General features: G+C 42.7%; 1 protein-coding gene across 1 annotated transcript; it reads left to right on the forward strand.

Moving 5' to 3' along the window:
• Nucleotides 1-613: 613 nt before the first annotated feature.
• ELMO2 (engulfment and cell motility 2) lies at nt 614-15,084 on the forward strand (the record flags this gene model as incomplete). Its single annotated transcript, XM_008942778.1, has 22 exons — nt 614-696; nt 1,311-1,436; nt 1,560-1,600; nt 2,114-2,186; nt 2,520-2,570; nt 3,531-3,712; nt 5,038-5,137; nt 5,348-5,499; nt 5,987-6,065; nt 6,704-6,739; nt 9,694-9,744; nt 10,086-10,208; nt 10,845-10,979; nt 11,406-11,510; nt 11,591-11,699; nt 12,351-12,487; nt 12,807-12,970; nt 13,054-13,166; nt 13,454-13,561; nt 13,904-13,986; nt 14,309-14,386; nt 14,947-15,084. Coding segments are annotated over exons 2-22 (2,136 nt in total), but the record flags the coding sequence as incomplete, so codon positions are not given.
• Between the last annotated feature and the right edge of the window lie 3 nt (nt 15,085-15,087).

Below are 15,087 nucleotides of genomic sequence, written 5' to 3' on the forward strand. Positions count from 1 at the left end.
CATGCCTTTTGGGGCAGACTCAGCTAATTTCATAGAAGTTCCCTTTTCCAGGACAGTCATGTAGTCCAGTTTCCTGGGTCACGTCTCTCTGCAGCTGCTTGGTCTTTGCTGATCTGTGGAAGGTTCTCTCTTCTTTACTTGCCTTGCATCAGGAAAATTCCAAAGGAAGGCTGGTGGTTTCCCTTTGAGTCTTAGCCTGTCATAGGATCTTTTCCAGTTGATTGAGAAAGTAGGGGAAGTAAGTTAATCATGGAACAATGTCCCTTCTCAGCACTGTCTCATCTCTATTCTGAGAAGGGAGAATTGGGTTGCCTCAACAGGAGAAATAGGAGCTTCCATAGGAGCTGGGAAATGGTTCTTCAGATGCTTACCATCTCATTCAGGGTGTGCTGGAAGTTGAGTCTCAGGAGGAGTCCTTAGGACAAGAATCTTTCTGTGTCCAGTCAGGTCTCATTTTTGGCAGCTTGAAGCCTTTGTTTCTGAGAACAGCTGATGGGGAGGGATGTCTCTCTCCCATGTGACTTTCTCTCTTCTGGCTCTATGGGAAAGACCAGGGCTACTCCTTCCACCTGGGAGAAGATTAAGAAGGACCTAAACAAGTATATTTCTTTACAGCCTCTTACTACCAGATGAAGCACAAACCAGCATGTGACACCTGTCTGGGACCAAACCCTGAACACAAGCTTATTCTCTAAGGCAGATACAGGAGTGAAAGGTAGACCTCCAGAGCAAATGCCCAGTTAACTTTTCTTCTGTGATGGATATTAATGTTTTGGATTTATGATGTTATAAATCATCATCAGGAAGGGAGTGGGATAAAGCTAACTGCTGCTACTCTGCCCAGGAGCCTGTTTGTGTATCCTGACTGGATCAAGGTGTCTGAGAAATATGAATGGGGCATAAGCAAACACCAGCCCATGGGAGGGAGGCTACCTGGACAGTGTGTTTCCCCTCTCACATACAGACAATAGCTGAGTCTAGGGAGCTAGTGTTTTATGTATCCTGTAAACTGACCTGGCAGTAGGGATTGGGGCAGATGGGGCGTTGGTGATCAGAGTGACTCTTCTTGTTTGAGTACCTCATTAAGCTCACTTAAGTATTCCTTTAGGTGATATGGTTGGGCATACAATTGCATGATGTTCTGATTTAGTGTTGAGGTTTTGATCTCTGGTAGATGGGAAGTTTTGTCTGTTGCAGGCCCAGACAACCATAATGCTGGTCTTATGTAGTGTTTTGAAGCTTGGTGTTAGATGCAGTGAAACAGCCGAAGTGGTTTTCAGAGTGCTGCTCACTGTCCTTTCTCTTGACAGGTGTGGGGGTGTATGCTGTTCTAAAGGCACCTGGGGAAGTCTGGAGCAATGCCACCACCTTCCGATATTGTGAAAGTAGCTGTCGAGTGGCCAGGTGCCAATGCCCAGTTGCTGGAAATAGATCAGGTGAGACACGGTAACCAGATGGTGGAGGAAGTGCACCACAACATTGACAAGCACAGAAATGTGCAGTATTCCATTCTGTCTGAGAGAAACTTGGCTACTGAGGACTCTGTCTCTCTGTTCTAGAAACGGCCTCTTGCATCCATCATCAAGGAGGTCTGCGATGGGTGAGTAGTACTCTGGGAACCCTTGCAGAGAAAGTCTGTCCCCAGGACAAATCACTGGGATAATGTGGAAAGTCCCTGCTGCTTGCTAATATGCTGCTAGCACAATCCATGCTGCCTGCTGCCACTTTTGGCTTCGGAATGCACCAGGGTTTAAACTGGGAATAAAAGGATCTCCCGGAAAACAGAGGCTTTGCATCTTTATTCCAATTCTGCATGTGTGCATATGTACACCCCTAGGACCATTGTGTTTGAGGATTGCCCAGTCTTGCTGTTCTGGATGTGCAGGCCTCTTCAGACATTCCACAGAGCTTGACTTAAAGTGTGCTGAAGTCCCATTCCCCTCCCTTAAGAGGAAGGGTCCTCAAGAGGATCTCCCCTCTTTGGGAGATGTAATTTCCCATGCTAAAGCTTTACTTGAAAGTTCTTCTTTACCTTTCTGGGATCAAGTTCCTGATTGAGAACTAGAAGAAAGAGGAGGAAGAAGCTCATGTGTCCTTCTTCTTCCTCTGCCAGGTGGTCGTTGCCAAACCCCGAATACTACACCTTGCGATACGCTGATGGTCCTCAGCTGTACATCACAGAGCAGGTCAGTGTGAGAGGTAGCAATTTGCTGATGTCTTGGGCAAGAGTGCAGAATGCCTTAAACTCACGTCATGGAACAATAGTTTCACTAATCCTTCAGGGGCAGCATTTCTGCTATCAAAAATACTCAGACTGGAATGGTATAATTCAGCTGAGGAGCCTTGCACGTCCCCCTTCACATGCTCACAGCTGCAAGGACCTGTTGGCTCAGTTCAATACTGTCAGCAGGGTTGTGTGGTACAGGAACCTGTTTGTGCTTGCATACCAACATCAACTGTAGATCCAATTGTGTTATTTTCCCACTTTCCTGCAGTTTAAAGTTTTTATTTTCTTTCAGACTCGCTGTGACATCAAGAATGGAACTATCCTGCAGCTGGCGGTCTCCCCGGTAAATGCTTTCCTCGCGTCACTTTTTCTCAGTAGCTATCTTCATATGACAGGTTGATCCTTCCCTGTCAGCTTTTCTTTCTTCTTCTCCCAAAACTGTAGGGGGCTTACCTTTGTTGCAGGCCGTTCTACACAGTGAGGCCCACACTCTTATTTTCATTCCTGGTTGTGGTGTGTATCTTTTCTTTGGATACTCTGCCCTTTTCTAGGGCTCTCTGTAAATAAATCCAGTATACATTTTTATTGCATCTCATAGGTTAGCATGTTGTAAAGCACCTGACAGTTGTGTTCTCAATATGAGTGCAATTAGTATGATCAGCTGGAAAGCAACAGTACTGGTGACTTAATGCAGAAATTAAAAGATGAATTTGATGCAGAGGAAGTCATTCCTAGTGAATTCTTGCTGTTGTGACCTCAACAGTTGTCTTTTGCAGACATGCTGCAGCTTGCTTTTTATTGACCTTCTTAAGCCTCTTGTGCAAGTATATGACATATTGCTGAGAGTGGGCAGAACAGGAAGAAGTTATTTGCACAAGAGGTGGTTGAGAGGATACCATTCATCTATGTCTGAGAAGTCTTACAGAATGTCATGTAGATAGACAAAATGAGCTTGTGCTTCTCTTTAAGAGGGTTTTTTTTTAAACATTGTATTTCTTTAATGCTCTCACTCCATATTTCCATAATCACCTGCTCACCAAGAAGAAAAACAAGCATTTACTCAAATGTGTAAAGTAGCATTTTACTTGCCTCCTGCTTGGCTGTAGCTGTTACTGAGTGCAGCCTTTTTTAGGTCTATCTTAGACTTGCTGACTGCTGCTGCCTATCCTGTCACTGTTGGTATCTTTCTGCCCTTGCTGTGTTCTCTCTGCCCATCCATGGGCGTCTGACAGAATGCTGATCTGGCAGAACTCTGTCTGCAGGTGACTGGCCTGTAACTGGCATCATCCATCATTCCTCCCAGTCTAGGGCAGCTCGCCAGCTGATGGAGAGGATCCAGTCACACAGTATGGAAGCCCGACTGGATGCTATGAAGGAACTGGCTAAACTTTCAGCAGATGTGACCTTTGCCACAGAGTTCATCAACATGGAAGGGATTACAGTGCTGACACGACTTGTGGAGAGTGGTACCAAGCTTCTGTCTCAGTAAGTTTCCTGTACAATTCTTCCTTCTTAAACATTTCTTTTTCTTCTAGTAGTACTACTCTTTTATTAGAGATTCCTCCTATCTTTCTGGTTACAAGTACCCAAATGTCTGATATGTCCTTCAGATTCCTGCCTGAGTCCTCTCTAAAAGTTGGCATTATATTTGCCACTTTCTGCAGAGCACAGTAAGTAGTTTGGCAATGTTTCATTTTACCTTGGTTCCTTTAGAATTCTTCAGTGAATATTGTCTGGTCCTGGAGATCTGTTTTTTGTATTAATGGCTTGTTCCAGAATGTCTTCTAATGATATTCAAATGACAGATTTGAAGACTTTTCTTCTCTCTTAAAAACAAAATGACTGGAAAAAACCTAACTCTTATCTGGAAGTTTCGCCAAACACATTCATGGTGAACTCTTAAGCAAATCATTCACTTGGCTTTTCCACTGCAGTTCTGTTTCACTGAAAGCACTTTTAAAGTCTTGATAGCTTATGGCTGTAACATTTATAGGTCTTCCATTTTCTTCTGTATTAACTACTAATACATTTTCAGCATGTTTCGCAGTCTTTCCCACAATCTTTTTTAACCTTTCTGTCTTGTGATTATGCATTAAATTTTTCACAACTCTTCCTGTGCTTCTGTCTTGCTTCAAGTCAGGTCTCAGTATTTACAGAGTGACAATTTTTTTTTTTTTCTCTGACATTAAAATGTAACTGTGAATGTGTGGAGGGGTTATAATCTCCAAAGATTTTTTACATGTTCTCTGATATAAATTTAATCTGGAGCTCAAAACTGACAACAACTGGAAAACATAGCATTTGCAGATGGTTTAAATTTTCAGTTCATCATCTTAAAAGGCTTTCCCCTTTTCAGGGTGGTCTTTTTTTGACGGTCCTTGTACTGAATATTCCGGGGTTTGCGGAGTTTTAGATGGGGGTTGGTTTGTTTTTCCCCTCACATCAAAGTGGTGAATTTGTACAGTGATAGTTTGCACTGCTGGGAATAAATACTGCATCACTGCTTCTGTTACTCCTTGGACTAGCCAGATACTGATCCAGGTGGTTGTGAGTCTCTGGTGGCAGGAGTAAGGACTTATTGTCACTTGTTTTAATTTGTGCTTGTAATCAAGAAAAATATAATATGATTCTACAAAACAATGTTATTATCTTCATAAATGCAAACACTTTGTTGTTCCCCCAGCTGCTAAACTGAGGCCTGTTTTATTAGGAGAAGGTGGTGACATTTTTCTCTTACACAGCTTATTTAGCCTGGACGGGCTTTTTCCTTCCTACCAGATTTCTTGTAGCAGCATTCTTTGTTTTCTCAGTTACAGTGAAATGTTGGCTTTCACCCTGACTGCCTTCTTGGAGCTCATGGACCATGGTATTGTCTCCTGGGACATGGTCTCAATAACCTTCATAAAACAGGTGAGTTTGGATAAAGGGGGTGAGTGGATCCTATTTTTTTTCATGCTTTAGTGCAGCCTCCAGAAAGAGTGAGATGACTCTGAGAAGCTGAGTAGTCACTGAGAGTGCAATGCACCCAGCTTTCTGAATCCTGTCTCCCTTAGCTCGTCTCACTCGCCACAAGATTTCCTGAATGGGTATCTGTTGACCTGCTGGTTCATCTGTTTTTAGATTGCAGGGTATGTGAGTCAGCCTATGGTAGATGTCTCCATCCTCCAACGATCCCTGGCCATTCTAGAAAGTATGGTGCTAAACAGTCAGACTCTGTATCAGAAGATAGCAGAAGAGATCACAGTGGGGCAGCTCATTTCTCATCTGCAAGTGTGAGTGTCCACCCAACAGTGGCGTTATTTAAATCAATTTAATGAATATCTGCTAATTTGAAAATACATCCTTTTACCTTTAAAACCCTTGAACATGGTATTTTTAAAGTATTGCCGATATGATATCTTACTTGAACTTGAGGATTTCTAACATATTTTAAAAAAATATAATGTCATGGAAAACTATGCTCTGTGTTCTGGAAACACTTAAGCACATGAGTGTATATGGTGGTGCTGAAGGCTGAGCTCTGCTGGGCTGCAGTCTGTGCTATCTTCTCAACAGTGGAGCTATCAGTCAGCATTTTCTATCAGCTTTGTGCAGGCCTATGAAGAGCTGGATGGCATGAAAGTAGATTACCTGAATCCTGCTTGTCTATTGAAATGCAAGATAGTTGTATTAAGTGTTCTTATGGTGCAGGCAAAGCAGCAAGCTGTAATGTTCTATACTGTTTGTTCTTTTGCAATCTTTCCATGTTTGTTTCTGCAGGTCAAACCAAGAGATTCAGACATATGCCATTGCCCTCATCAACGCCCTCTTCCTGAAGGCACCTGAGGACAAGAGACAGGTTTGTTCTTGCTTTTTGACTTTAAACCTGAATAATGGTTACTGGCTGGCTGTTTATGCCTCAGAAATCATAGTGTCTGGGCAATGCAGACCTTGGGCCTTGCCAAGAATTTAACATAGCTCAGTGTGGCAACAGTAGGAGAAAAAGTATGATCCCATTAGTAATGTGTTCTGGAGCAGCACGTCCATTTAGGAGGTGCTCAAAAAGGAATCTGACAGGCCTTGAGAGACAGTAATCCTATACATCATGGCATTTTTTTCTTTTTTTTTTGAAGAAAGTTAATTCCATGTGAAAGAGGTAGGCTGAGTAGAATCCTTGGGGTTGTATATACGTACTAAACAAACGCCCCACCTCCCTGCAAAAAGAGACATTTCTTAAGTGATAGGGAGATATTCCTGCTAAAAGTCCTGCTAGCAAATGTGAGAAATGAAACACCTGTCCTGCTTGGAGGAAACCTCCAAGACCTTAGCTACATGCAAGATGTCCATATGTCTGTATTGTGTAGCTTTGCTGTGTTAAGCCTTTCTTCTCCAGTGCCCTGTTTGCTGTGCCTTATTTCTGAACTCTGAGCTAAATCCTGTCTGCTTCTCTTTGTGCCTTTTTTTTTTTTTTTTTTTTTTTTTGCTTTCTGCCAGCAGGACAAGCTGCTTAACCCACTAGACCTGCCCATCACTGTAAGTAACTCAAGCCTGGGGGCTGGTCATGCGGAACTGTAGGCACGTTAGCTTTTCTCCAGTTGTGCCTCCTTGTATCTCAGGGGTGATGCATACAGGCTTCAGAGAGTGGCTGAGCCTAGGGAGAAGGGCGGGAAGACTCCTGGGGCTGTTCTCAGATTGTGAAGGGGAGAAGAATCAGTAGAAATCTTGAATGACTTACTGTGCACACAAGATAATAAAGGTGATCGTAAAAGGAGACTGATACTACAAGACTGAGCAGGTAAACCAATTTTAAAACTGGAATCAGTTCTTAGCAGTCTGGGTCTCCTTCAACTTACTACGGCCTGGTTTTATGCCCCAAATCTTGCCTGTGTTAATGACAGTTTCCTATCCAGCTGTGTCACTCTAAAGGTAGAGCTGTTTGTCTGTGAAGAGCAGTCACAAAATTTAGTGCTGTTGGTGGTCTAGAGCATACACTGCCTAACCTGTGACTTCTCCCTTACGGGAATTTCACTGTAAGACTGTTTTTTGCCCTGTGCTATCTCCCGAGGAATCACTACTCTTGTTAGCAGGTTGATTTGGAACCTTATGTATCTTGAAATTCTGGTACATTTTTTAGATTTTTCTGGTGACACTGAGAATGCTCCATGTTTGCCAAGGATGCAGTGCCTTCAGAGGGGAAACTATGGTCCAAATAAATGTCACGTAATTTCTAAAATTCATGTGTTAAGCACATCCATTAAAATAAGAACACACCCCCTTGTTGGTAACTTTGACCAAGTTACTAAACTTCATGGTAAACAAAATTCCAAAGGATCTTACACTTTTTTTCTTTCCCTCTGTCCCTCCTTCCACCCCCCTACCCTCTGAACACCGTCCCCATGACCACAAAGGGTCATGAAAATTGACTGAAATACCTTTCACATGAATACAGGCTGAGAGACAGGGGATTGCTCAGCCTCAAGAAGAGAAGGCTCAAGGGCATCTTAGCAATGTGTATAAATATCTGATGGAAGGGATAAAGGAGAGGGAACACTGTTCTTCTCAGCAGTGCTTGCTGACAGGACAAGAGGCAATGGACACAACTTAAAACCCAGAAAATTCCACCTGAACACACATACTCACAAACAATATGAGTGTGATCGAACACTGGAACAGGTTACCCAGAGAGACTGTGGAGTCTCCATCAGTGGAGATACTGAAAACCTGACTGGACATGGGTTCTCCACAGCCTGCTCTGTCTGATGTTGCTTGAACCAAGGGAGCTGGACTAGACGATCTCAAACTGTCTCTTCTAGCATATATGATCCTGTAATTCTTTGGCCACCATCAGGCAGCAAAATGGGCAGTACTGGACTCTCAGCAGAACATAGATCTCTTAGTAGTGGTTAGGCTATGTGCATGCTCATGCTTCTTACTATGCTATTTAGAACTGTTTAATCGTCTTTGTCTTTCCCGCTGTTCATCCACTTCAGTCATCTGTTACTTCATCTTGTGTACAAACTAATTTCCTCAGAGTAAGGATCCTTTGTGTTGCATGTGTTAACAAATCCTAACAGCAGGCCTTGTTCTGTTGTCAGTATTATATCTCACAACTCATAGTTAAAAGTAAGGACTCAGAGGATGGTGTGTTATCTCTGAAATCACTTCCTACTTCATCTAGCTGCTTCCTAGATAGCTTCCACTCGAGCCCTGATTCATTTGGGTTGTGACATGGACGCTGCACTTGCAGCCATTACAGCTTGGCTATCAGCCAGCACATCACTTCGTTTTAGGAGGTTTCTGTCTGGCGCAAAAGTGATAACAGGGACTTGGAATGAGGTTAATATACACACCTTACCAGACTCCTTATAAAGCCTGTCAAGGGCGGGGTTGATAGGAGTAGTTGGAACAGTCTTGGATTCCCCAGAATGCATAGCTGATTGAGTGCAATTGTCTAAGAGTGCACATCTGCTTCCAAGTCTCAGTCCACACTGCAGAGGAATGTGAAGAGATCTGACTTATGGTTCTTTTGGACTTCTCCAAGAGATGTATTGCCCAACAGCTTTTTCTTACCCAAAGATTTTGCTTGTAACAGCAAACTCCTGATAACACTCCATCTTGATGTTAGCACTTGTGCCACTCTCCTAGCAGGTGTAATGAGGTTGCTGATGTTTTTAAAAGTGCATCTTCACAATTTGCAAGGAAAGCACAGGTCAGATTTTTGCAGGTGCATGTGGAATTCATCCCAGAACTGAAGGTTTGCAGCAGATACTTGAATCTGCTGTGACTATTCGCCATCATGACTTCATGTTTGAGAAACTGTCTTCATCATCATGGTAGGAGGCCATGCAGTAAAGAGAGAAGCTAGAAGTTTTCCTTTATAAAAATTACTTACTCTTTATTTTTGTAAACTGAAGTGTTTCCGCAAGTTGTCCTAAAACTGACTTCTAAACATCTCTTTAGGAACAGAGACAAAGGAAATGTAGATGTCATGGGAAGAGTTTTTGAGAGGGAGGAGACCTGAAAACTGCATTATCTAGCCTGTGTTTTCATGGGTGCATACCTAGTTAAAGAAAGTTGTGAAGTACTGATTGCAGGAGCATCTCATAGAGGACAGATTTTTCTCAGCAGCCTACAGTATGCTCCCAGCTGCCATATCTCCTGATACGGAGCTCTCATTAGATGTCCCATATAAAGCTAAATTTTCTTCACTTCTTTGACCAAGCCTAGTGCCTTTCTCCATGTTAATGATATTTTGTAGGGGAGCCATACATGAGTTGTGCCACGGTAAAGGTGACCCTTGCATCCCAACTTGATGCTTGCTTTCTGGTGAAACGCCACACGAAATGGACAGTCTGCAGTAAAAGCGCTTTGTTACACGCTAGTGCTATCTCCAATTCACAGGCTTCCTTCTTTCTCTCCTTTCTGCACAGTGAAAGCTTTTTGTATATATTTCACTCATGTTATTTCATTTCTAAATTCCACAACAGGAAATGGCTAATGCATTTGCCCAGAAGCACCTGAGGTCTATAATCCTGAATGTAAGTATACCTGGAATTGACAGAGTGCTTCCTAATGTTCTCGCAGTAGAGGTTTCACTTGTGCAGAGTGTAAAATTCTGCAGCCCTCTGGGCACTTCCAGAAAAGTGACTCTTTCAAAAGTGAAATTTGAGCCACTTGTTCCAAAGGGAGTTATCAGGATGCTTCCTTCTGTTGTTACAAGAGCATTTATCTCTCTGCTTCTGATCGACTATGGAGGTTAAACAGATGAATCGTCATGTACAGAGATGTACATGCAGCCTGGCATATGCCTACAGCTAATACCTCAGTTTTTATACACATGCAAATTCTCTTCATTTCTACCCTATCTTTTATTTTGCAGCACGTGATCAGAGGAAATCGTCCAATTAAAACTGAAATGGCACATCAACTGTACGTGCTGCAGGTCCTAACCTTTAATCTCCTGGAAGAGAGAATGATGACCAAGATGGATCCAAATGATCAGGTCACTATTAGTGCTGAGTAACATGTGATAGAATAGGACATATAAGGGGCCTTATTCCTTAGCTCCCTATAATTTGCAGTAGATTGTGCATAAAGTTTCAAACCCACCCCTCACATTGTAGTCATCAAGATTATGGTATGCTCGTGACAGTCCTGCTGCATGCTGTGGGACTTACAGGGGTATAAGTGGTCACTGGAAGCCATGTATTCCTTTCTTGACCACTGTGATGCCAGCTGTCAAACTGATCACTCTACCTCTTTGGAGGACACATCATTTTATCCATTTTCTTGTGTCCAAGAAAGCTGGATGTTTTTAAGGTGTTTGTTACTCAGTTCTTAGATGCATTGTAGTCTTGAGTGAGAAATGCTTTAGCATCATCTGAATGCCTAGGGAATGCCATTCACTAAACTTGGGGCAGTTAAAGGAAAATGCAAACAAATATTTTGCATTATCCAATATACTGAAACTTGCCATTTTGAAGTAGATTGCCTCTTCTTATGCAGTCTTAATGACCTTTGGCATCTTTCTCTGTTCACTTTGTGAGCTCTGGAGAGAGAGGCGGAACTGCGAATTATGTGAAAACACTGCACTAGTGGTTAATGACATGTTACCATTTCCCTGCCTTCTGTCCTTCAGGCACAAAGAGACATCATATTTGAGTTGAGAAGAATTGCATTTGATGCAGAGTCTGACACCAACACCGTCCCTGGCAGTGGAACAGAAAAACGCAAAGCTATGTACACCAAGGACTACAAGATGCTGGGATTCACTGTATGCATCTAGAGAGTACTGACTGTAAAGCATGTAAAGGCAATCTAAGTGATCTCCATCAGAGTTTTGGGGAAATAAGGAACAGAAATAGTTGTTTGTTTTACCATATTTCTGTATTTGATTTCTAGAAATTTAGCTACACTCAGACTCCCAGGGAAGATCATTATGAACTTGCTGATTAGTTAAATGCCAGGGCTCATTAGGCACATTCTATAGAGCTACTTACTTAAAATACACACCTATTCTATGAAGAACTTGGAATCAGCCTTGCTCCTAGGAAGTTTGGATAACATTGTCAGCAAGAGTCCAAAGTTACTCTTTGGATAGATGTGGGGAAGTGCTTGAGGGACAGGTAGTTGTAAAAATTAATTTAGAAAAGGTTCTCACACAATTTGTTTGGGTTTTTCCTACACATTCTTTTCACAGAATCACATCAATCCAGCTATGGATTTTACTCAGACTCCTCCAGGGATGCTGGCACTGGACAACATGCTCTACTTGGCCAAATTTCATCAGGACACCTATATCAGGGTAAGCGGACCTGCTGGATTTTTGTGGCTATTAATACATCAGCAGCTCTTCTTAGTGTATGTTGCATCCTCTTCCTGTAGATTGTTCTGGAGAACAGCAGTCGAGAAGATAAGCATGAGTGTCCCTTTGGGCGCAGTGCCATTGAACTTACCAGGATGCTTTGTGAGATCCTACAGGTTGGAGAACTCCGTAAGTACCGTTTACTACCCCAGCTTTCCAAGTTGCTGGGCTGATACTTAGAGACTGACCCATATTCACAACCATTTGTACCTCATCTCACTTCTGCCATGTAAGGACAGGGGGAGCTTGGAGTGGCAGTGTCATTGTCCCACTGATAATACTAGTATCGAAGTGAAGTAAGGAATTATGTGCACTCTGGTTCTCTGAAAAACTGACATAAGCGGGCTTCAACGTCCTTTAGCTTCAGCAGGGTGCTGTATATATAAAAATAATTTTAAAAAACCCAACTGCACCCACTTTAGAAACCATTATGAACTTGAGAATAGTTTAGTAGCTCTGGCAGTGTCAGAACAGCATTTTAGGACAATTAGTTACTATAAGAATACTAGAGGAAAGGAGGAAACAAATGCAAGCAGTCATTTGAGTGTACTAGAATGAAAAGGGCATGAGACACAGAGGTTTGCATGGTGAAGTGTGGGGATAGTTGCCATTCCAAGTATAGACTGTCTAGGGGGAGACAAAGCATTGAACTGTGTAGATTTCTTCGAGTTAGTACTATTTTATACCATCAGGTTTCTGCCACTGTAGTAGATTGTAGTTACTCGTAGTAGCTCTTGTGCAATATGCTTACGTGGTTGTGGTGTCTGTTTCTTCCTGAAGCCAATGAAGGCCGGAATGACTATCACCCGATGTTCTTCACCCATGACCGTGCATTTGAGGAGCTGTTTGCCATCTGCATCCAGCTGTTAAACAAGACCTGGAAAGAAATGAGGGCAACAGCAGAAGATTTTAATAAGGTCAGAGTGGAGAAGAGGTATTTCTGTAGAATCATTTGCAGAACAGCATGTGCTCAGTTAGCCTGTACACCTGGTTAGAGCACAGAAGGCATGACAAGTCGTTGACGTGGGCTATAAGGGAGGGCGGTCCAGCTTTTATTTGGTATGAGCTGAGATCATTCTTTGTTATTGTGGACCTTCAGAGTCACCAGTAAGTTGATGCTCCTGGCCATGGTTATTGCATGTCAGTTCTTTGCTGACACTGAGCTGTGCAATCGTTCTCTAGCTGCTTAATGGCAGCAGAATGTGACTTGCTTTTCATCCTGACCAACCTCTTTAGGTTATGCAAGTTGTGAGGGAACAGATCACACGGGCTCTCCCCTCTAAACCAAATTCCTTGGACCAGTTCAAGAGCAAACTGCGTAGCCTGAGCTATTCTGAGATTCTGCGACTACGCCAGTCTGAGAGAATGAGCCAGGATGACTTCCAGTCACCACCTATTGTGTAAGCGCCTAACAAAAACAGTTGCCTTGTGTGCTGCTTGTTGTCTCCATTTTCTGCTTACTATTCCAATATTTGATTGCCAGTGAGCTGAGAGAGAAAATTCAGCCAGAGATCCTGGAGCTGATAAAGCAGCAGCGCCTGAACAGACTTTGTGAGGGAAGTAGCTTTCGAAAAATTGGAAATCGCAGAAGACAAGGTAAGGTGACAGCACCTACTGCTTTTTTTCACATGAAGAACTGTGAAGAACTAATGGATTAATCTGTCAGCAGGCACATTGCCAGAAACAAAAGCTGGTTACCTGGACTGTCTATACCCAGTCAGTAGTTTGGGATGGAACAGATGTGCAATTCCAAGAATACAGCCGAACTCTCGTGCTGAGGAACTGGGGGATTAGAGAGACTGGGTGGGCAGACTGTAATGTAGTGGCTGTAGACCTTATGTGAATGATCTTGCTCAGCTTAATCTACTTGATGTTTGTTCCAGAAAGATTTTGGTACTGTCGCCTGGCTCTGAATCACAAGGTGCTACACTATGGAGATCTAGAAGATAATGCCCAGGGTGAAGTGACCTTTGAATCTCTACAGGAAAAAAGTGGGTTCCCATTACTGCTCTGAGCATACTGTGTAACGTTCTGCACTCTGCTGTCTAGAGGCTGTTATGAGAACTGTCCTAGAGATAAGAGAATAAGACCTGTGACTGAAGCCCTGGCTGAGACCAATTTTTGGTCCTTGACAAAATCCTTTGAGTCCTGGGACTGCTTAGCTTTTCTTGTAACAGCCAACTCTAGGGACGTGTTACTGTTAATGTGTTTTGGAAAACTGCAGGAATGAGCTACAAAAACAGGATCAATGCTCAGTTGCAAAGACAAAACAAAGTTCTGTTTTTTCCTGGGTAGGATTTCTTCTTTGTGAGTTTTACTTTTTTCACTCTTAGTTCCAGTTGCAGACATCAAAGCCATTGTCACAGGGAAGGATTGTCCACACATGAAGGAGAAAAGTGCACTGAAACAGAACAAGGCAAGTGCTCCCTTTTTGCCTGTAATTAATATCCAGTGCTGTAGAGTTGAAGATGAAAAGGAAGTAATGGGAGCAAGTTATCTTCCATAGAGGAAGTATATTGTTTACAAACCCCATCTCATTTCTGGGCCTTTTCCTAGTGCTGATTTGTGATTTCTGGGTGCTGTGAGTATAGTCTGGTTGTGCTACAGGCTACTGAGAGTTGGTGGTATGGGAGAGTACATGGAGCAGCAGGAAGGCAGCTTCTCTTGTTGGGTTAGTGGGAAGAGGGTGCTCTGATGTTTTGCTCAGTTGATGAGTGAAAGATTCTTTTTCTGTTCAGGAAGTGTTAGAACTGGCCTTCTCAATATTATACGATCCTGATGAGACCTTGAACTTCATTGCACCCAACAAATATGAGGTAAGAAACGTAACAGTTAAGCAGTAGAATATAAAGCAATTAACATCAGCTTCTTATTAAGGCTTGAGGAGAATCTCCCACCAGGTTCATTCTTAGAAAATGTTGCTGATGCTTAGCATGAATCTTCCTTTTTTTTATTGTTTTTCCGGTTGTCTTTATCTTTCTAAAAAAAAAAATCCTGCACTGATTTCTTAGTCTGGACTGCTACATTCTTCTGTGCAGTCCATTTTTCCCTTTTCCCCATTCTATAAGACACCAAAGCCTAAAATAGCCTTGGTTTTTCTGATGTTATGCCACAATAAAAACTCTTGGCCCTCTCTTAGAGCCCTGGGGTCATTCTTACCTCTAGGCTTCTCACTTCCACTGGAAATCTCTCTGGACATTGTTTTGGTGTTGGTTTGGTTGTTTCGTTGGTGTTTTTTTTTCCTCTAGGTTAACTGTCTCCCATGTTTCTTATGTTGGAGCTGTATAGGAGTACCTCAGATTGTTGCATAGATGGAAAGATTCAACATAACCAATAGTTTCTGCCTGGAGTTGTGAATTATCCCTTTTTTCCACAGTACTGTATCTGGATTGATGGGCTTAATGCTCTTTTGGGGAAGGACATGTCCAGTGAGCTTACAAAAAGTGACCTGGACACGTTGCTGAGCATGGAAATGAAGCTGAGACTCCTGGACTTGGAGAACATCCAGATCCCCGAA

This window comes from Merops nubicus, unplaced genomic scaffold (genome assembly GCF_000691845.1).
Source record: "Merops nubicus isolate BGI_N331 unplaced genomic scaffold, ASM69184v1 scaffold36396, whole genome shotgun sequence".
NCBI classification, from domain to species: Eukaryota; Metazoa; Chordata; class Aves; order Coraciiformes; family Meropidae; genus Merops; species Merops nubicus.